Below are 21,710 nucleotides of genomic sequence, written 5' to 3' on the forward strand. Positions count from 1 at the left end.
TGCCGAATTTATCAGTGAGACAAGGGCTTAAAAAAGAAAGTTGTGGGCAGTTCATACAAGACTATTATTTAGCAACAGAGCTGGCAGAATCTGCAAAAAGCCTAAGAAAAACAAACCTGATGTGCTCCAAATTCTATGGGTTGTGTTTTCCTTTTGTTGCCCCTCAGCAGAATTGCTAGGTCACTAACACTGCAGGACTCCAAGACCATAGGTTTTGGCCCATCGAAGAGACCACGGTCCTGAGGAAGGCGATCAAAAGATTCTGGAAAATAATGCTGGAGCAAATCAACCACTCCAGATGCTAAACGGAGAATACCTGCAAAAAGCAGAATAAGGTTTTAAACTTCAGCAAGAAGTCCTTGAAAACACACTTTTAAAAGATTCTGTTAGAAATCTGGGATCAAGAAATATGAAAAAATATGACAAAAACACTAATCAGGGAAGGGTGGAGATGTAAGCTTCAATTTATGTTTCTGCCAATTTGAGTGGATGCCATTCTTGGGCCTCTGAAGAACAGAAAACATGCTACAGTGGCTTGGCAGCATTCTCACAAAATAAAGATCACAAATGAGAAACAAGTAAGAAAAGCAGAAGCAGCACACCAATGCTGCAAAATCTAGTGCTCTGGGGATAGGACAACAGAAATGGGAATGACCATTCCTTAAGTTTTTCCTCAAACACAGCCAAAGCATCCAGTAAGTACGAGAGTTCAAAAATTTGCAATTTTTAAAACATTCATTTTTGGTTTCCCAGTTGAGATGTCAAAAAACAGAACTGACATATCAGAAAAAGCCGTCCATCTGATCTTTTTGAAAAACAGGCCACATAGAGACTGGCTTTCAACTGGCCAGCAGAAAACTTCAATTATTAGTGACATCTGAAGAGCACAGGCTCAGACCATAAATAAATTTGTTACTCTACCTGAATGGGACCTGTAGTTCTGGTACAACTGATAAATCCTTTTTGGTTTCCTAACACGCTGCTTCTTGTTCACAGAGCTCTTGCTTGCATAATGAAACAGTGACCTCAGGTCACTAAAACGAAAAGCAACTCCTTTCATTATGCTCTGGGCAGTGTCACCGGTTAGAAACATGGCATTAGGGTCATTGATGCATTTCATTAACAGGGCTAGCTCAGCTTGTGTGAAATCCTGTATCTCATCGCCATAAAATTCATGGATGGACCACGGCAGCTCCCTGAGCTTCGAAAGTCTTTGAGATAAATTATACAGCAAATCTTCTTCATCAAAGTAACCTCTCTGCGATCGTATCTGCTGATAAAGACAGAAGAGGTAATAGATCTCACTCCTGTCTTCCGTGAAGTTTGGCGATCTCTTTCGGCCTAGTTTTTTGTACTGCTCCTCAGTAAGCTTGCCCCCAAAGCAACTCAGGGCCTCAAAAGAGCCTTTCAGAAATGATTTTATTTCTTTCCAAACCAGTGCTGGATTGTACAAGCTTTTACCTTTTATCATTTTTGGCCATATTTCATTTGCAAATACATTGTAAGTCACAAAAATCCAAGGATCACTTTCCTTAGAACATGCATCTGCAGCTCCTCCATCATCACCATGTTCTGCTTCAAGACTACCTTCCTCATCCTCATCCTGCCAATTTGGTACAACAAAGTCTTCCTGAGGACTCCAACCAACAATTACTCTTTTAAGACTCCCATCTTCATTTCTTGGAAAAAATGGGTCAGGCATGGATGCGTCTAGTAACAGCAACAACTGCTTGGAGGTGACAAACAGTGGAAAATTTTCATCTTTAATGTCTTGTAGCCTGTGAATATTTGGGTCCAGAGGTTTGAAGTGATTGGTCACCTTGGAAGACTTGCTAAGTTCAATGAAATTCTTCTGAACTTCTCGACACAGGACAGGATTTTTTGTTACAAAGATCTGGTGCAGGTGCTCCAGCCTGTTTGATGCTTCTGCGCTACATGTTTGGTCTTCTTCATGGTCACCACATGAATTCATTTCTGCACCAGCTGTGCCCATGGGAACCTTTTCATCCTCACTGTCCTGGTTTTGCTCATCACTCACCTGCTCCTCACTTGAATTATCACTCTCGTGTTTTAGTTCACTCTCCTCCTTCCCTGAACTAGCTTTTTCAACCTCACTGCACTGTCTCTGCTGCCATGTCTGCCTCACCAACAGGGGTCCATCTGCCAAGGTGGATTTTTCCCAGTATGAATAGAATTTCTTCCAAAGCCTATACAAGCAGCAAGTTGTCTTTCCTGTCCCACTTCGCCCAATTAAAATGATTGGTTCCATAGGCTTTGGATTGAGATCAATCACTGCGTACTCCAACTCCCCAACACGGAAAGGGTAATCAACAGAAGACTGCACATCATTTATAATGTTAAGTGCCATGTTAGTACTGAAGCTGTGAAATTTCATTATATTGTATTCCAGTTCTGCTGCACTAGCTGGAGGGAAATACTCAGGCATGGTATGTTCTTTTGATTTTTCTGCCTCCATGTCTTCAACATAACAACGTGGAACACGCTTCTGTGTTGTCACACTGTGGTTCTGATGTCCTTCGTTTATACCCTTGAGCTTTTTCCTCAAAATGCAGGATAAGCCACGGTTGTAGGAAATGCATATATTTTCTAAGGCACGGTTCAGCTTGCAGTGGTCAAGAACAATGGCCCAAATTCTAATTATTTCTGTGTAAACTCTACCAGATTTTCCTAGACAACTTTTTGTCTGTTCTGTCTCCATGATCTTTTCTGGACTCTCACTGCAACGAGGAGAAAAGTCAATGGCAAGTTCCCATAGCATTCTTGCACCTTTGCCCAATTTGGCTTCATACAGCTGGATATCAGCTTTCAAGTGTTTCAGTGGCTTCTGGAGGCCCCTAGACCACTCCCCGTTGCCAAGGCGCTTAATTGTCATTATGGTTTTAGCTTTCAGATAATGAGGCACAGCTTTACTGCTCAAAGTCTTTAGCATTTCAGGAGTGCACTCTATTTCCCAAGTCATGTTATCAAACTCCTGCACATATGCCTCAATATCCAGACTCTTCCCCTTTTCTTCCTCTAGTTCTTCCTTCTCTCCATTAGGCAGGGCCATACTAAATTCCCCTGCTCCCTTCTTTTTCTCCCAGTCATCCCCTTTTCTTTCAGGATGAGTTATGCTTCCACAAGTTTGCAAGGAACTCCTTCCCTCTTCCGAATTAGTCTGGGCTGAAGATGGCTTTTGCACCAGAGGATGATCCTTTTTCAGGGTGTCGCTCACTTTCAATTGCTGAATTAAAGCTGTGATTGCCTGCACTAGACTTTCCTGCAGTGTTAAGGGGCTGTTTAATCCTTCTGTTTCCTGCTTTGCCAACTGACCCTTTTTTGTTTTTATGGAACATGGGGTTTTAAAATCATTATGCACTGCGTTGCCAGATGGTGCCTTTAATGAGAACCCAGATGAAGAACGCCCCGTGCTCTTTGACTGTGAAATCTCAGAGGCTGGAAGGGGTTTAGATGTTTTAACCAACTGCCCTGCTCTATCTTGGCGGTGCCTCTTCTTCTCCTGTGCAGCATTATTCCAGGCTTCTAGCAGTGGATTTCTCTTTTTAATTCTATGCATCACATCTTTTCCTGATTTGTTTTTTATATTGAAGTTAATGTCAAATTTTGCCAATAACTCTGCTATTCTCTTAGTCTGCTTTGAAAATCCTCTCTGGAAAACAACATGCATCACTGTATTTCCATTGTCATCTTGTATGTTTGGATTAAGATACGGAAAGTCAGATGGTCTTGAAGCAAAGAGGTCAAGTAGATAATTCAGGATGTTTAAACCAGTACAATCTGAAAGCAGGAGAACAAACAGAAAATAAACTAACTTGCTTTACAAGTTTGCATCGTATGCCAACAATTTCAATACCTTTTTTTTTCTGCTGCTAGTAAATTAAAATCAGTTGCTTTTAAAAAGAAAAACAAAATCTACATTTCATGCTTATAAAACATGCTCACATGAAACAGCTCAAAACTGAGCTTTCCCAAGTTTCAGGAAAATAATACAAAGGCAGCAAAGCTTTAGAAATTCCTAGTGCTGCAATTATTCCCATAGCATCAGTCAATTTCATTCCCTTTTTAACCTCTGGGTACAGATAGATTTGTTCATTTCCAACATCAGCCCTGACTGCTACCCAAGGGACACTGGTGCCCTGTCATCCAGACAAGCAGCAGCTCGAGATAGTGCTCTGGGGTCATTTGGTTAACTTTAAGAAGGCACCTAGAAGTAATCTGCTGCAGATAACTTTGCTTTACTAAAATAACCTGCAGGAAATCCCAATTATTTCCTGATATTTGAGGTCCCTGGAGCAACTTCCTACAAAATAAGATTAGTTACCTCCCTGGGGGGGAAAAATACATATATATTCTACAGCTTTCTGGATTTCATCCAGATAATAGATGTGATTTAAATGAGACAATATATGTGATACATTTATATTCTAGCTATAAAACAGACACACCTTAAAATCATTGTAAAGAAATTGCACACCAAAAACTTTACACAGTGAAAAATACTTCAGAGAACATATTGTCATAGGACTTCTTAACCTCTTGATTTAAAAATGACAGCTGCCATTACCTATGCTTTTAATCTCTCTAAAGCCATTCAATGAAATGTTTGTGCTTTAAAAATTAATAAATTCAGTATTCTAAATAATTTTAATCCTTCAACTCAAAAATGCATTATTTTAACTTAAAATCAAACCTGACTTAGGGGCTCAATTTCAGTTTATCCTAAGATTCTACATTTTTACATAGGCCCTGCAGTTCTTTCACTCACTTCTCTCCTGAACAAAACTTTACTTGATTTATGACTGAACAAAAACTGATAAACAGATTTCAGATGCCACTGCAGGATTTCCTTCAAAGTCTGCTGTCATTGCTCTAACTTTACTTTTGCTTCTTCCACCCCACCTAGCACTCATTTTACAGGGCTTTAGAGAGGAGCCTTCCTTGATTCCCCCACGTCACTTGAGCTGCCATTACATCTCCTCACAGTCCCAGCCAGTGCAGCCACAAAGCAACACATCAGCTTAACAGCTGTGCATCCTCTGGCCTGCAGACTTCAGGAGCTGAGTGAGACGCAGTCAGACATCCTGATCCACTGTCCCTGCAGCAGCAGAATGGGCAGGAATGGGGAACATTCTCAACAGCAAAAGCCTTACCTTTTTTATTTAAACAGATGAAAACTGCAGCATGCAAAGGAGTATCTCCTTGTGTAACAGAGAGGTTTTGAGGGTCTGCGCCTTTGGTCAGCAGCAAATATGCCACTTCAAAACAATCCTTTCTGAGGCATATTTTCAGTGGTATTTCAGAGTTGGTTCCAAAACCATCAGGCAGAGCTGGTGCGAAGGACAGGAAAATATCAGGGTTTAAAACTAATACACCAATCTGCTAACTGCAGAAAGCTCTCAACAGATACAGTCAGATGCTGATTGCCAGGCAGGTGACAGGGGTATTTTTTTGCCAGCTTTTTACAAGTTTCTGTTAAAACACTTTTTGACTAAGAAGATCGTCATCATTTCCTCTGGTCTCCCATTAAACTGAACAACCAGTCCTTCTGTTGTGATAGGAAGACGATAAAGGCAGAACATATTTTCTCCAAGTCAGCCAGTCATTGACAGAAACAAGAGGCCTCCTTGGTCCTCCGGCATTCAAAAGGCTTCAACAGGACCATGTGTCCATAACTTACAGCTAACATCAAACTATAAGATTAAATCAAATATGCCAGAGGGATCCTAGGAATAAGGTCATGCAAAACACGAAGTATGATGATATCTACACTAGTTAAAAAAAGAAAGACATCTGGTCATGCCTTTGAAATCAATGAAGTAGCCTGTTACTTGTAGCATAACAGCAGACTGAACTCAGAGAGTGTGGCTTACACTTTCTACCAGGACAATATTGTGGCTGAAGACAGAGAAATTAAGGCCCAAAAGAAACTACAGGTGCAGGAGCAATGGTAGTCCTTGGCCTTTTACTAACCCTAGCAGAAAAATTTCATTTGATAAACATCTTCCACCCATGCAGCCTTACTAGCTACGCCATGTCCCACACAGCAGATGCAGCCAATGCACTGCACTCCAACAAGCTGCTGCACTTATACAGAGCCACAAAAACCCCATGTGTTGGTATTTCTGAGACTATTTTGCTCCCAACATGTCAAATAACATACTGCATCTCTTATAGCACATTAATATCACAGTTTTTCACCTCCTCGTTCAAGCAAGCATCTTATGAGGTGCACTTGCACATCCAATTTTTCACATTGTTGGATAATGTTGCCAATGTCAATATCTGAAAGACTGCAGGTTTTGAAGAGTCCTCCACCTGATGGATTTTCCCCATTGGCTTTCCCTGTTAGGAGCAGCAAAACTTTATGCCACATTTGCTTTCCCAGCAGCTGTTTTATGAAGCTGCTAGCACAGGCATTGGAGATGTTGCATGAGATTTCTTCAGGGATTTCTGTAAGACAGTCAAGACAACATAACTCACTCAAAGACACATAAAGAAATCCACCTCATTGTAAACTAATTTCAGAATAATTAACGCATAAATTGAAAGTAAGGAAAAGCAAAATATTTTTTCATTCTTATGCTGTCAGCCAAGTAAGTTTAAACATTTTGATGCGCCATGAATTTCTGTATATATTCCATTGGTTCTAAGTGCAAAACACAACATTAAATATAATTAAAAGCACATTTTTCCAGTCATAAAAGTTACAGAAACAGATAACAGAAGAAAGGGTAAGAGGGCAGTAAGTTTATGTTAGCACCAAACACATTTTTCATGGCAATTAAGTTTTGTGAAAGGGAGAACTGGGAACTCGCTGCACCTTTTACAGAAGACAGCCACTTCAGAAATCGCTTAACTGCATCTTCCTTCAATACATTTTTGTTATGTACTCCGTTTTCACACCTGTAGAACTGGACAAACTGTTCCAGAGCATCCTGGAAAGAATCTGTATCAGCTGTGGCACTATCATTCTCTCCTGCAAAACAATACAGAAATTGAAAATCCACTTTCTTGTCAGTATGTTTTCAGGGCAAGACTGTAATGCATTACATCCCAGGGCTCTAAGAAATGTGTAGTGGCAGATTAAAAACAGATGGCTGAAACTCTTACTGGCAAAGCCAGTCCTGATTTCTGACCCCAAAGGAAATTTGATACTTTCATCAAATACACTCTTGTCCTGGTTTTGTCTGGGTTAGAGTTATTTTTCTTCTTGGTACATGGTACAGTGCCATGCTTTGGATGTAGGACGAGGATGCTGTTGATAGCACAGTGATATTTTGGTTGTTGCTGAGCAGTGCTCACCCTGAGACAAGCACTTCTCCAAGTCCCATACTCTGCCAGTGAGCAGGTGCACAATAAGCTGGGAGGGAGCATGGCTGGGACAGCTGGCCTGAACTGGCCAAAGGATATTCCATACCAAAGAATGTCATGTTCATTATATAAACTATGGGGAATTGGCCATGAAGGTACCATTGCTGCTGGGGGATGATTTGGGCATCAGTTAGTGGGGTGTGAGCAACTGTACTGTGCATCATTTGTGGTTCTTGGAGTTTATTCTTCTCATTCCTTTTCATAACAACAACAACAACGACAACAACAACAACAATAATAATAATAGGAGTGATAGTAATTTATTTCATTTTTTTAGACTGTTCTTATCTCAACCCGCTATGGGAGGGAGGGGGAAGTGAGTGAGCTGCTGCTTGGTACTTAGGTGGCAGCTGAGGTCAAACCATGACTCTATTTACCATAATTCACTAGGCTGAAAACTGTAATAGCTTCTGGATGCAGGCAGGAAAATGCTGCAATTATATAATTGTTCAAAATTTTTGAGTAGATGACTAAACCCAGTAACGTTTGCAGCGTGCACTTTTAATGTGCTTGTCTGATCCCCCAGTGCCATTTAAAATATACAGCTATAAAAGAATTTGTCCTCTTAAAATTAAAAAACAAAGTCAAAAATATACACCACACCAAAATGTGATCTACAAGTTTAAGAGACATTTATGTAATGGGAAATAGCAGATTTTAAACAATGTCCCAATACATGCCCTTAAACAAACACCGAAAAACTTGGCTTGGACTTCCTAAATGGTTCAAGGAATTCAGATACATGAAAGACCAAACAAAACAGTAGCTTTACCTCTTAGGACAAAGAGAGAGACAAGGTTGGTCATCTTTTTAGAAAGAAGGACTAACCTCAGATCATTACATGTAAAGCGGAGGCTTATTCTCCAGCCTCTCATTTGCAGAAAGCTTAGAAAACTTGCGGGTTGTGCATCACCAAAAAAACCCCAAACCCCAAAAAAAATCCTGGCCACAAAAGACAGTGCAACCCAAAATGCCAACCAAAGCCATTATTACCTCTGAGGTATTGGTGTTAACCTCCTGATGGAGAATGACTGTGCTAAAACATTCTCCAGAGCAGAGATCTCCACGGTAGAGAAAGAAAACCTCCTTTTCCAGGAGCCATAATATGCAAGCACAATGAAACCCAGTGTTTTCCAATAAACTTACAAGCAATACACACATGAAAACTGAGATGTAGCTTAAAAACTTTGCTTTATGCCAAGCTTGATCTGAACATCATTTAGACAGCAGTTGCTTTCAAGCAAGGGCAAAATGTTCACTACTGACTAGCAGGAGATCACAGTGACAACTCACAGGGAAAGTTACATAAAACACACCCACAATTACTTATTTGAAATAAAATTATTTTGTACCTAAAGCTTATAATTTTAAAACAGAGAAAGCACACATTGCGTGTAGTACCTGTCTGTTTCCCAGAGGAAGTGTTTTGCTCAATCTGCTTGCTGACTTCTTTTACAGCATCAAAGTTTTTGTTCTTTTTCAACATATCTATGACGTATCTTGACTGTGCATCTGGAACAGTGGGATCAACCCCAAAATTCAGGAGCATGATCACATCTTCTGTTTGTCCTAAAGCAATACATGAAAAAAAAATTAGAGGAAGAATAATTCACATTCACAAATTCCTATTATTTTGTTCTGTTTTCTTTTTTTTTTTTTTTTTAATTACTTGGCACTATTTCTAGCATAATTTTAACTTTAAAAAAATCAAAATTCTTCCAGTGTCATAAGTTGACAGGGTGGAAGTCAGTCAAAGGCTGGACTTGAAGATCTCAGAGGCTTTTTCCAAATGTAATGATTCTGTGATTTTATGATTTGTAATATTTATTATATATAGCTATAAAGAAAAATAAACTTTAGTAGATACATATAAAAATACATGTTTTCCAATGTCATATATAATACATAAAGATATAAACGTTAGTAAATAAATACATATTAAAAATATGTGCTCTCTACATAATAAATACCATATGAATATTACCAAATAAACGTTAAGAATCCAAAAGTCTGGTGCTACTGTGGCTGTCTTGTTTGCTTCCTGTTGCCACCTTGTGGGCAGAGTAAGAGATACAAGGAAAAAAGCCAGGGTAACATAAAATGAAATCCCACAGAAACTGTGAAGGAAAGCATTTAGTTTTCCTCCTCTGACAAGGCACACTGCTCTCTAGGCCTTAAATTTTCACCTATTTAAAAGAACAGGAGAGGCCTGACAGCAAGTTATATCTTAGCCAGGAAATCTGTGGTCCTCTAAAAATCTTGTAATGAACTATGTTTACTTAGCTAAGGAATGTTCGAGTGTGTTATTTTAGCTGATTTTAATTTAGATCTGTGTTGGCTGAGTGTCAGAGTAGAAGACCCTGAGAAGTTACCTGCAGAAAGGAACTCAATGGACACACACCCCTTAATCAATAGTTGAAGAACAACTTAATAGTTGAAGAGAACTTAATCAATAGTTGAAGAACAAAATTCAATAAAGGATTGTTTAATGCTGTATATAACTAGAGATTAATTAAATACCATAGAACAAGAAAGATATCTTGAGAGAGTTAAGGAGTCAAAGGCGTATACACCCCATAAAACTTGATTAATACATTGCAGGTGCAGTAAAGGAGCCACTTCATAGACTTACACAGCCCAGAAAACTTAATCAATAATAATTGTCTAACCAGGACAGGAAATATAATAAAGCACTGTTTAGCTGGATAAAACTTGAGTTATTAATTAAAAAAAAAAAAAAACATACATGAGATGTTCTGCTGTAATTAAGAAGAACAAAACACCTATACCATAATGCAATAAATTGGGCAGGCTTTTGGGAGTGTCTATAAAAAAATGTTGGATGCTATAGTATATATAAATGACTCTTTATATACAGTCTGAGAATTCTTGTTTCTTTGAACATGTCTATGGCAAATGAATTCCTAATACATTCCCAATTTTGACTCAGAATTGTTACTAGGAATGTTCGTCTCACAACTTTCTGCTGTTAGATTTAAAACTCTTGGTTTCAGGCCTCCAGGACATTTAATGTGATTTTAAGGGCACATCAAAAATTTAAAAGGTAACTTCTAGGATTCTAAAAACTGCAGCATACTTGTGAGGAAACCCTAACCAGACAAACCAAACAGCAAAAAAAATTGTCACACATCAGGCATACAATTTTAAAAAGGAATTCTTGGAGTGTTTAAATATCAGTTGTCACTGCAAGTCTGCATTCAGGTACTATCTCATTTTTTCCCTTAGCATGAAATAGTTAACACCAGGGTCTGAAATCTTCTTCCAGTATAGATTTTTCCATATGAAAACAAAACAATACACACACACAAAAAAAAGTATTTACTGCGTTTCTGTGAATATTCACTGGAAGAGGCCACAATATGCAGCAGGGTCTGTCCATCTCTGTCTTTCTGGTTGATCCTATCCTTCAGCTCTGGCCTCCAAGTCAGTAACCATCTGAAAAGATGGTTCTTTGCTGCAATGATTAAAAAAAAAAACATTTAAAGAAACAGATCCTGGGATTTTTCCCCCTCTGGAGTGGCAAGATGCAAATCTAAGGTTGACTCATGACTCTACCACACACAAAGAAACTGTTGCTCCACACTGAGATGGTAGAAAGAAACACTGTACCTTTTTTAAAGCTGACATATTCGAGTTACAAAAGACCCATATCAATCACACTTCTGCTTCAAAACACAGAAAAGAGCAATTATATTAGGTTTCCACCACTATCAGGAATGGGTGATCAAGGAGAATGTTTACAACATTTCTAAAAGAGTGCTTTATTGGCATGTGCAAGATTATACCTAGATCACCTCACCTGAACTGCTGGGACATTTTTTTTTTAATTTTAAAACGGTCCAGTCAGTCCTCTCATAAAAACCAGCATTGTTTTATTTTAGCTGCAGATGTCACTCACTTGCTTTGATACACAGTCTGATAACAGCATGCAGTGGATAGAGTCCGATGGACTCGGCCTTCGCCCCAATGGAAATCAGCCACTTGACTAACTCTGCTACTTCCTGCAACTTCTCACCGTGACCATACAACTCAGAAGTCTGGTAACAAAGAGAACAATTACAACACATTATTTTACATACATAAAAAGCATTTCTTTTTCACTATTTTCTCTATTTTAGTGACAATAATCAGTAGAACAACAACAACCAAGCCACAGCCACTGTAAAATGGAACTATTTATTTCATACTTACATGGAATGGCTTGGGTTGGAAGGGATGCTAAATACCATCTAGTTTCAACCCCGTTCTGCAGGCAAGGACATCTTTCACTACACTAGGCTGCTCCGAACTCCATTCAACCTCAAACACTTCCAGGGATGGGGCATTCACAACTTCTCTGGGCAGCCCATTCCAGTGCTTCAGCACCCTCTGAGTAAAGAATTTCTTCCTGATATCTAATCTAAACCGTCTTTCACTCTGAATCCATTCCCCCTCATCCTGTCACGACACGCTATTGTAAAAAGTCTCTCACCATCTTTCCTGTGGGCTCCCTTCAGGTACTGGAAGGCCACAATTAGGTCACCACAAAGCCTTCTCTTTACCAAGCTGAACAATTGCAATTCTCTCAGCCTTTCCTCACAGGAGAGATTCTCCATTCCTGTAATCATCTTGGTGGCCTCCTCTGGTGGCCTCAGTCCCAACAAACTGATGTCAGGAATTTTGGCCTGCAGGACCAGGGTGGGAATGATCTGTCTGCACTTGGCACTGGTGAGGCCACACTGCAAGTCCTTTGTTTTGTTCTGAGCCACTCACTACAGGAAAAACATTGCAGTGCTGGAGCATGTCCAGAAAAAGGCAATGGAGCTGGTGAAAGGTTCTGGAGCACAAGTCTGATCAGGAGAGGCTGAAGGAACTGGGATTGTTTAACCTGGAGAAAAGGAGGCCAAGGAGAGACCTCACTGTTCTCTACAGCTTCCTGAAAGGAGGCTGTAGCCAGCTGGGGGTTGGTCTCTTTCACCACCTTCCAGGTGAAAGAAGGAAGAGAAATGGCTTTAAGTTGGGTCAGCAGAGGTTCAGATACGATATTAGGAAAAAAAATTTGACTGAAAGAGTGGTTAGGCACTGGAGTAAGTTGCCAAGGAGGGAGTGTTCAAGAAGCATCTGGATGTGGCAATTGGAGTTTAGGGATGATTATAGTGCTGCTGTGTTGATTGTGAAGGTCTCTTCCAGATTCTGGGATTCTGAGAAACTACACAGCCTGAGCAGAAGCCAGATGAACTTAAAAAGTATGTTCTAGCAAGGACTTAATGAACATGAAGCACAGTCTACAAGGGGTATAGCAATATAGGATACTCTGGAGGTGTGCAGCAGAAGCTAAGATGGAAAATGAGACAATATGCCAGAAGGATCAGGACATGAGGAGGTGGTCGGAAACAGTGTTCAGACAAAACTTCTCCATTTGTGCCAGTCATCTTTTTAAATAGCAGCCTTCACACATGCTTCCAACATTTACAAATAAGTCTTTTTTTCTAATACTTCATGCCAAATTTTGACTGGCAAGAATTACTCTTTGAGCACAGTTATCAAACCAAAAAACAACATATTATAGGGAGAATGTAGCAGCAGCAGGGGAAGTTCGAGTTGTCAGAAAGCCACATTTTTTAATTTTTGCAAAGGAGGATCGATACTTAGGGATTTTTTGCCTTGATTCTTTCAGCCTTCCAGCTGTACAACAAACCCACTAAAACAGGTAAGATTGGTTGGGCCAATTCAACAAAAAAAGGGCTGTACTATTTTGTAAAGCCTGCCCATTTTTCCTGCCTCAATGAGGCATTTTGCTTTGCTGGAAGATACTTTGCTAAGACGCTCTGCATGGGTCTTCTGCTGTGTTTCCAGGCTTCATTGCCAGTGTGGAGCTACTGTGCTAGCATTGGCACAGCACACCTGCCTAATGATACACAACCAAGACATGCTTGCATATATCCATTCACTAATTCTTCCACTTTCTCTAAAGACAAGCCTGTGAAGAGATGTGAAATTATTTCCCTTGCATTACCCTCAGAATTACTCCTGCTCACTCTGTCAGGCACCTAACTGAAATACAATTAAAGGAAAAAGCACCAATATTAAGTTATTATGACCAAAGTACCAAAAGGACTGTAACAGCCAAATGGCAAATTCTAGTATATTCCACCAACACAACTTAAACCCGTGGCAGCAGGTCTCTGGCCACAGAGAGCAACAGGCACAACTTTCCCAGGCATTGTCCTGGGAAAGGCTGTGAGAAGATCAGAGAAAAGAAGAATAAACAATTCTTATCTTCACTTGCTGCACCTGTTGTTGTGAACATGTGGAATGTGTTATGGAGATTTGTGTAACAAAGGGTAAAAAACCTCTTAACTGGCCAATGGTGATGGTGTTTAGATGGAAGGACCAATTGGGTCTACCTGTATTGTGACTGTCTGTAAGGGTGATGGGTTTCTTAATAAGTATAGAATAATAAAGTGATTGATCAGCCTTCCGTGAATCATGGAGTCAGTGCTAATTATTACCCGGCTGGGGGCCTGTGGCAACATAAACCTTTGTGAGAAACAGCAAAGCCTGATACTGAGAAAATTCCTGGGAAGCATGAGAGAAAATATGCACTATCTGAGAACAGGAAAGGCATCTTGTTTCTTCAAAGCCTGCAAAGCTTGAGGAAACTAACAAACTGTCAGGTCGACAGATTTATTACAGGCCAGCAGCCGGGTTGCGTGTGAAGGACTGAACAAAGATTCTCACACTAAGTGTATAAATACTGTCTTAACTCTGCAATAAACAGATTCATTTTGCTCTCAGCTTGTGAGTCTTGCATTCATACATCACCAAACCTTAACTTGCCAGACAGTTAATGGCAAGCAGAGATACTACAGCTACTATCGCTAATGTCTTCTAAAGTTCCTGCCAGGAAAGAAACTGTAAGAAATATAGAAATTCTTTACTGTGAGGGTGGTAAGGCACAGGAACAGGTTGCCCAGAGAAACTGTGGGTGCCCATTCCTGGCAGTGTTCAAAGCCAGGTTAGATGGGACATTGAGCAACCTGGTCTAGTGGAAAGTGTCCCTGCCCATGACAGGTGGGGTGGAACTAGACGATCTTTAACATCCCTTCCAACCCAAATCATTCTAAGAGTCTATAGTAAAGCCCAATGGAATTTCTCAATTTCTCACAAACACTGTGAGATGCCTGTGAGAAAGCTGGTATGTCACTGCTGTGAAAACTGGCTGCTCCTGAGCTGCAGAGCTGGTGAACTCCCAGCAGCTCCTGGCTCACAGACAGCTTCCAACTACACCTATGTAATATTAATACACTTTGGAAATATAAAATTTCATTCAGAAATATTACATTACATGAAGTTAAATTTTCAAACAAATAGATGATAAAGTATAATCATATAACATCCATGTATTATTTTTCATTTTATTTTTCTTGGTTCAAGATAGAAAATCTCTCACTAAAGTTATTAGGAAGAAAAGAAATAGAAAACATGAACTTACCTCAAAGAGATTCTTCAGAGATACCTGGTTAACTCTGAGATCACGGGGCAACTCTTGCTTCTCAGACAACAACAACAGACAAGACTGAAAAAAACCCCAAACATGAATGCTCTTATAAGTGCACGTAAAACTTTGTTCTCCACTGCTTCATCAGATCTTGTCAGAAAGCCAACACAGGCTAACAATATTTCAGATCTTTTTGTCACATCACAACTGAATCTCAGTTTCTAATTTTCAACTGAATTAATGTACACTGGAGTGTAGGAAGTTACAAGTGATGAAAGTTTCCTCAGAAATAAAAGCCATGGGAAAGAAGTTAGGCCCTAAAAGATTCTCCAATACTTGGAATACTTCCAGTGCTTTGCTTTAGGAATGGACCTTTACACTAGGGACAAGACTGTCCAGATAACACCAACATCCCAAACAGAAAGCAAGAAATGAATACTGTATCTTCTTCAGCTTTCTTCCATTTTCTCAGTTTCTCTAAAAACCTTTGCCTTGCTTCTTGAAAACCAACCTAGCTTCACCAGAAGACAAGGGAAGGACTATGGATGCCATCTACCTGGACTTCTGTAAGGCCTTCAATATAGTGCCCCACAACAGTCTTAGCTCTAAATTGACGTTATATCAGTTTAACAAATGGATTGCTGGATGGATAAGGACTAAGAGCTGTAGTCAATGGATTAGTGTCCAAGTGGAAACCAGCAGTCAGTGGTGTCCCTCCAGAGCCTGTAGTGGGACCAGTACATTCACTGTCTTCATTAATGACATTGCCAGTGAGGTGCCTTCAATCGCTCAGCGAGTTTGCAGATGGCACCAAGCTGAGTGATGCAGTTGATAATGCTTAAGGGAATGGATGACATCCAGAGGGACTCCAACACACTTGAGGAGCAGGCCCATGGGAACCCCAGGAGGTTCAACAAGGCTAAGCGCAAGTTCCTTCACCTGGGTCAGGGCAATCCCCAGTATCAATACAGACTAAGGAAGAAGGACCTGTGGGATAATGGTGGATGAAAAATAGGATAAAAGCCAGCAATGTGCACTCGCAGCCCAGAAAACAAAAGGGATCCTGAGCTGCATGAAAAGTAGCATGGTCAGCAGGTCAAGGGAGGTGATTCTGCTCTGCTGAGACCAACCTGGAATGTTACATCCAGGTCTAGGGTCCCCAGTACAGAAAAGACATGGATCTGTTGAAATGAGTCCAGAGGAGAGCCACAAAATGGTGCAACTCTCTATCCCCAGTTAGATGGGGATGGAGCAACTCTCCTGTGATGAAAGACTGAGAAAGCTGGGGTTATTCAGCCTGGATAAGGTTTCAGGGAAAACTTACTGCAATAACGTCAACATAATAAAGGGGGCTTTAAAAAAAGACTTTTTAACAAGGCCTTTGTGACAGGACAAGAGGCAACAGTTTTAACCTGAAAGAGAGTTTGTTCTCATTGGACATAAGGAAAACATTTTTTATGATACAGGTGGTGAGGCACTGGAACAGGCTGAACGGTGAAGCTCTGAATGCCCCATCCTTAAGAGTGTTGAAGGTCAGGTTCAGCCGGCCTTTCAGCAATCTGATCTAGTGAAAGATGTCGCTGCCCAGAGTAGGGGCTTGGAGGGGAATGTGGGGCTCCAGTGAGTCCATAGCTCCAGTGTGAGTCCTCCACAGGCTGTGGTTACTGTCAGAAGCCTGTTCCTTCATGGCCTCTCCACAAGCTACTCTGCCTAAGCAGAGTGGTGGTAAAGTGGTGGTAAAACAGCTTGAACTTTACCTTATTTGTAAAAGTTATCAGTGATGGATAGAGAAGGGAAGGTCACACTGCTTATGGTCTTGAAGAATGCTGAGACCAGCCTGACTCATCAATCCCAGAGTTACATGTTCTGAGGATGTGAAAAACAGCGTTTCCTGACAGAAACTGGTACCAGTGACGACACAGCAAAGTTCCTGATAAAGGAACCAACAGGTGATACTACTGATAACTTATCTAAAGCTGCTAAGCTGACACAGCCAGTCTAGAAATATATGACTGACAGTCACTTTATATGACAAAAGCACAGTCACACCTTTTAAAAGCAGGGTCTTCTAACATACCCCCTTCCTGTATGCATGCAGAGATTCCTCCCTTGAGTGGAGATTCCCCTCAAGGTTACTCCTGGAAGCTGAGCAAAAGAGGTTTACTCATGGGCACTGGCATGGGTGAGTAACACCAATCTCTACTTAATAACAATTTTGCTGTCATTAATACCAATGCTTTACTATTGCTTCAAGAAATAGTACACTGTTATATAGTGTATATATTATTATACAATATTTACTAACTGTTATATCTGTACCATGTAGTAAATAATTCTGACTAATGTATTTTAGTCTGATCATTATCATAAACTTAAATAAGTTATTAATTTTATTCACACATATGTATTTGGTTTGCCATCCTTAATCCTGTGAGACAAAGTCATATAAAGGCTCAATTACACATATATTATCCTTTAAACATAAACCATTCACCAAGTCTGGGAGTAGGACTGGATCCAACAGCATCTAGGCACCCCTCTGGGGAGTTTAGAAAGCAAGTGGGTCCTGTCTGAACCTTATGACTCAACAGGAGGGTTTCCCTGATAAACCTCAACTGAAGCTTCCATTTTGCCTGTGACAGGCTGCAAAGGAGCCTCTTTCTCTGGGCCTGAAGCACCTCCTCCTTCTCTACCCCTAGGGCTCACAGGGCTGTTTCTCCCACTCTTTCCCAGGCAGGGCTTGGCCCTTTTTAAAACACACTTTCTCTGAGGCACCACCACCTTGGCTGAGCCATGCTCTAAAATAGGGCCGTTGGAGCCAGCTGGAAGTGATGCAGCTCCAGCCACTTCTCACAGGTGCCCTGCTGCACCTCACCAACAACATCCCATACAGGTATAACTGTGACAGTGATCAATTTTTTCCACAGTTGAGAGAGGACTAAAATAATTTTAGATGATCTACCTTCTGATTTTTCTAAATTTTCTGGTTTTGCTCAACAACCAAGTACTTCCATTGAGATGCTCCTTTATTGTGGGTTTTTCACAGACAGTTTCAAAAATCCAGCTTGTCATACAGAAAGAAAAGTAAAAGGGACCACAAATAAATTTGTATATTTCCCCTCTAATTTGAATATTATTGAACAGCGACTCTAGGTGGTACTGTAAGAGAGACAACAGACAGCAGCAAGAGACAAGCAGAATTTCAAGTCCATCATATCCCTTTCTGAAATGAGTTGCAGAAATTATTTATCACTAAAAGCATTTTTCCAAGTCTTAAAAATCAAGACATTTGAACCAGGCAGCAATATATATTCACAGTTTTGGTTTTTAAAGGTAACACAAACTTATGCTGAAGTGGTAAGACGTGAGTGCCCAACATGCAGTGCGAGGTGACACGGTGACGTGGTGACACACTTACCCGCCACTTCCCTTTCTGGGCCAGCCTTTCTATCACTGCTTGCCAAATCAGTGCATTGAAACGCGCACTGAAGATATAATCATACGCAGGGTAGAAAGTTGGTGGCAAGATTCGTTCATCTGCAAGAATAAGCAATAGAGAAAACTATTTGGTACACACAGCACTTCAAAGGTCGGAGTGTCCAACTAAATTACTCCATTGCACAGCGATCATTTTAGCACTGTTTAATACCCAGGGGATTGCCCAGTGAGGACTTAAGAAATGCTCATCACCCAACTGATTCAGCACCCTCTTTACCAGTGGCCAGACTTCATTAAACGGGGGAAAAAATAATCCCTGCTCTCAAGAAACACCTCAAAGCCCCAAGGCATTGTGAACCTCATGGCAATTCTTCCACTTACAGGTCAATCCGCTACTGACTCTGCAACCATCAATCACGGACCTTAATGTGGGGCTACAGGCTCAAGAAAAGGCAGCAGAGGCACAACCTGAAATCTCCTGCCATGCCTATAGGGCCATCAGACAAAGCATATTAAACAGACTAAAAAGCAAGTAGAGGAGGAGAGACTGAGGAGAGAGGGCAGGGAGACAGACGATGGACATTGCTGAAAAACACCCATACGATCCCATGGAAGACACATTTCCTCTTTTCATCGCTGTCCATTACTAGCCACGGGAAAGACCACCACACTGAAATACACTGCATTGTAACAACGTTTAAACTGCCTATCTTCTAATTATTTTCAAATCTACATGGCTAAAAGAAAAGAAGGGTGGTCTGGACAAAATCCACTTAAAGCCTCTGGGATATGGAGCTCCAAATCTCCAATCTTGTCTTCCTGACTGTAAACTTTGACCTTTTCTAACTATTCCATAATTGACGTGTCCCTGGGAGACAATTAAGTCCCTTGCACTGTTTTGAGATTGTTGGTGTCTGCTCTATGCAAACTGGACCAAGTTCACCACATCCTCAGTATATTGATAATCCTCAAACAGACCTGACACATTGAAGGATCAAAGGAATGATCTCACAAAGGACATGCTACTAAGTGTCATCAGCACTACTAAAAGGCTCTTAGAAAAATTAAGGTCTTAATTTGAGTTTACCATTGACACTTATGAAGATTCCTGCTATAAACTCAGCAATTTGAGTTTGATCTGTAGAAGAATTCAGGAGAACCAGACCTCTGTGGAACATAGAAACTGCCTCATTAGACTTTGATAACATGATGAATGAGTGGCCAGCTCTATAATAAGCCTGAAAAAAAAAGGAGAAAAAAAGATGCTGGGAAAATATTCAGAGATATTTACTATCAAAAAAAAAAGTAGTTTTTTTTTTTTTAATTCTCACATTATGTTATGAAAATAACATGTAGTACTATTTCCACTGCTTCTTATACACAGATCCAAAAAAAATTGAAATAAACTATTTTATTCTAATCCATTGAAATTCACAGTATGTTACTGATATTATCACAGATACTAAAAGTGGAATCCTGAAATTCAAAGCTTGGAAAATAACTACAGGATGAAAGACATACTTTCAGCAGCTGTATGTTAAAATCCTCTGGACAAGACTGAGTTTTTTTTGTGTCACAAATTCCAGAATATATATTTATGTTTCCACATCACTGCATTTTGCAGTATTTCCCACAATGCATATATTCTTCAGCCAACAGCACCTAAAAGTATTTATATACAATCTAATTCACACTGAATTAGATTGTACCAGCTCACAGTGGAGTTAATTTGTTCAAATCAGATAACTAGCAATGTTGCAACACAGCACAAGTTAAATGGGCATTTGGATGCAATTTTACCATATCTAAATAAAAAACATTCTACTAAAGGCTCCAGAAGTCTTTAGTGTTAGACCAGAAGACTGTTTATTGCACATAAAAGCCAATCCAAGAGTAAACTCTGTATCATAAATACTGTACAACTCCTACTTATTCCTAGCAGATGGCTACTTGAGTCAAGGTGTACTTAATCAATGTGTATTTAATCACAAGCTAAGTGTAATGTATTGTTCTGCCCACTGGAAATACAATATGACCTCGGTCACCAAGTTCCACTTCCAGGAGCTGGAGACATATTAACATGTAACCCTTGTCTGGGATATTGATAGTTACATTTCTTGAAAGCATTGGTACCTCTCTCATTGGGACTCAGAGAGAACCAGAGTCTCCTCATGCAAAAGGGAGCTGCTTCATTTCATTAAAAATACTATTACAGCCATGAATCTCATGCTTATGTGTAGAATCAACTGATTCTGGAATTTTATGCTATATTTACTCATCATGCCCCCAAGCAAAAACACAATAAAAAGAGGATCATGACACCATTATTAAATAAAAAATAAATTTAAAAAAAAAAGCGAGGAAGGCATGCAAAAATTGCCTGCTTAAGCATCTGAATACCTTAACATACTCCGGATCCCACTGTAAGCTTTGGTGGGCTAAAAGCATTGAATCCTTCCATTTGGCCAGGCAGTACAAGGCAGTTGATTTGTTGCACAACAACACAGCTATGTCCCGGGAACACCTAAAGATATGGTTTTAGCATTACTGTTTATTCACTTGAAAAAGGATCACACTTTATAGTTAGTGAGACAAATAAATGAAAAAAACTACACATATCACCCACCTGATAAAATTAGAGGAAAAAAATGTAGTTGGAGACAATAAAGATCATTTGAATATTGGCTATAAAATGTCTTAGAGACATCCTAATGGTACTTTAGTGATACCCATAGTGATAACCTGGTGTTTTCTGAAGCAGAAAGCCAAGCCACTGGAATAATGAAGTATGAGGACCTAGCAAGAGTTCAGACCACCTCGATACACCTACATCTGGCTCAGTGAAAGCCAGCAGCCAGGAATGGGGGAAAACAGACACATGAATGGAAGCTGTGGGATGGAAAGAGTACTAAACAATTTTGGGTCACCACAAAAACAACCTCAATGCATTTTAGTGTATCACCACTTGGGGAAGTCAACAAAAAAATCCACATTTAAAAGAAATGAGTGGCCGGTGTTAAATTAGATTAACAGCAGCATTAATACACAGTAGTAATGAATATTTAATAGTTAACATAATACTCACGTATTTAATCATTAATAACATTACCAACTTATGTTAACTGATGAAAAGCACTTAAAAGTGCATCTGGAAAGAAATACCCAAAGGAATCTTCTGCTGAAATACTATTTTTAAAAAGTTGCAGAATACTGAGAGTGACCCAATAACAAGAACAAAGTAACCTGCATGAATCATTTTACAGATAATCAGATGATTCATGCAACAACAGGCCAGGACATGGCAAAATCGCAGCATCTGAGCTTTAATTGTACTAATTTATAATTACGTTTATGTTAAAATATTCAGATTTAAGTCACT

At 39.9% G+C, this 21,710-nt stretch overlaps 1 protein-coding gene across 1 annotated transcript in view; it reads right to left on the minus strand.

Annotated features, from left to right (window-relative positions):
- Positions 1–21,710, minus strand: part of TRANK1 (tetratricopeptide repeat and ankyrin repeat containing 1) — a 51,531-nt gene that overhangs the window by 19,591 nt on the left and 10,230 nt on the right. The window contains exons 3-14 of the mRNA XM_068203553.1: positions 20,732–20,855; positions 19,419–19,569; positions 18,312–18,430; positions 14,888–14,971; positions 11,312–11,450; positions 10,736–10,867; positions 8,794–8,961; positions 6,842–6,997; positions 6,220–6,471; positions 5,172–5,348; positions 922–3,798; positions 117–316 (exon numbers count right to left, since the gene is read on the minus strand). Coding sequence (XP_068059654.1) covers positions 117–316; positions 922–3,798; positions 5,172–5,348; positions 6,220–6,471; positions 6,842–6,997; positions 8,794–8,961; positions 10,736–10,867; positions 11,312–11,450; positions 14,888–14,971; positions 18,312–18,430; positions 19,419–19,569; positions 20,732–20,855 — 4,579 coding nt within the window. The remainder of the gene's footprint in view (positions 1–116; positions 317–921; positions 3,799–5,171; positions 5,349–6,219; positions 6,472–6,841; positions 6,998–8,793; positions 8,962–10,735; positions 10,868–11,311; positions 11,451–14,887; positions 14,972–18,311; positions 18,431–19,418; positions 19,570–20,731; positions 20,856–21,710) is intronic.

The sequence above is a fragment of the Anomalospiza imberbis genome, chromosome 1 (genome assembly GCF_031753505.1).
Source record: "Anomalospiza imberbis isolate Cuckoo-Finch-1a 21T00152 chromosome 1, ASM3175350v1, whole genome shotgun sequence".
Classification (NCBI taxonomy): Eukaryota; Metazoa; Chordata; class Aves; order Passeriformes; family Viduidae; genus Anomalospiza; species Anomalospiza imberbis.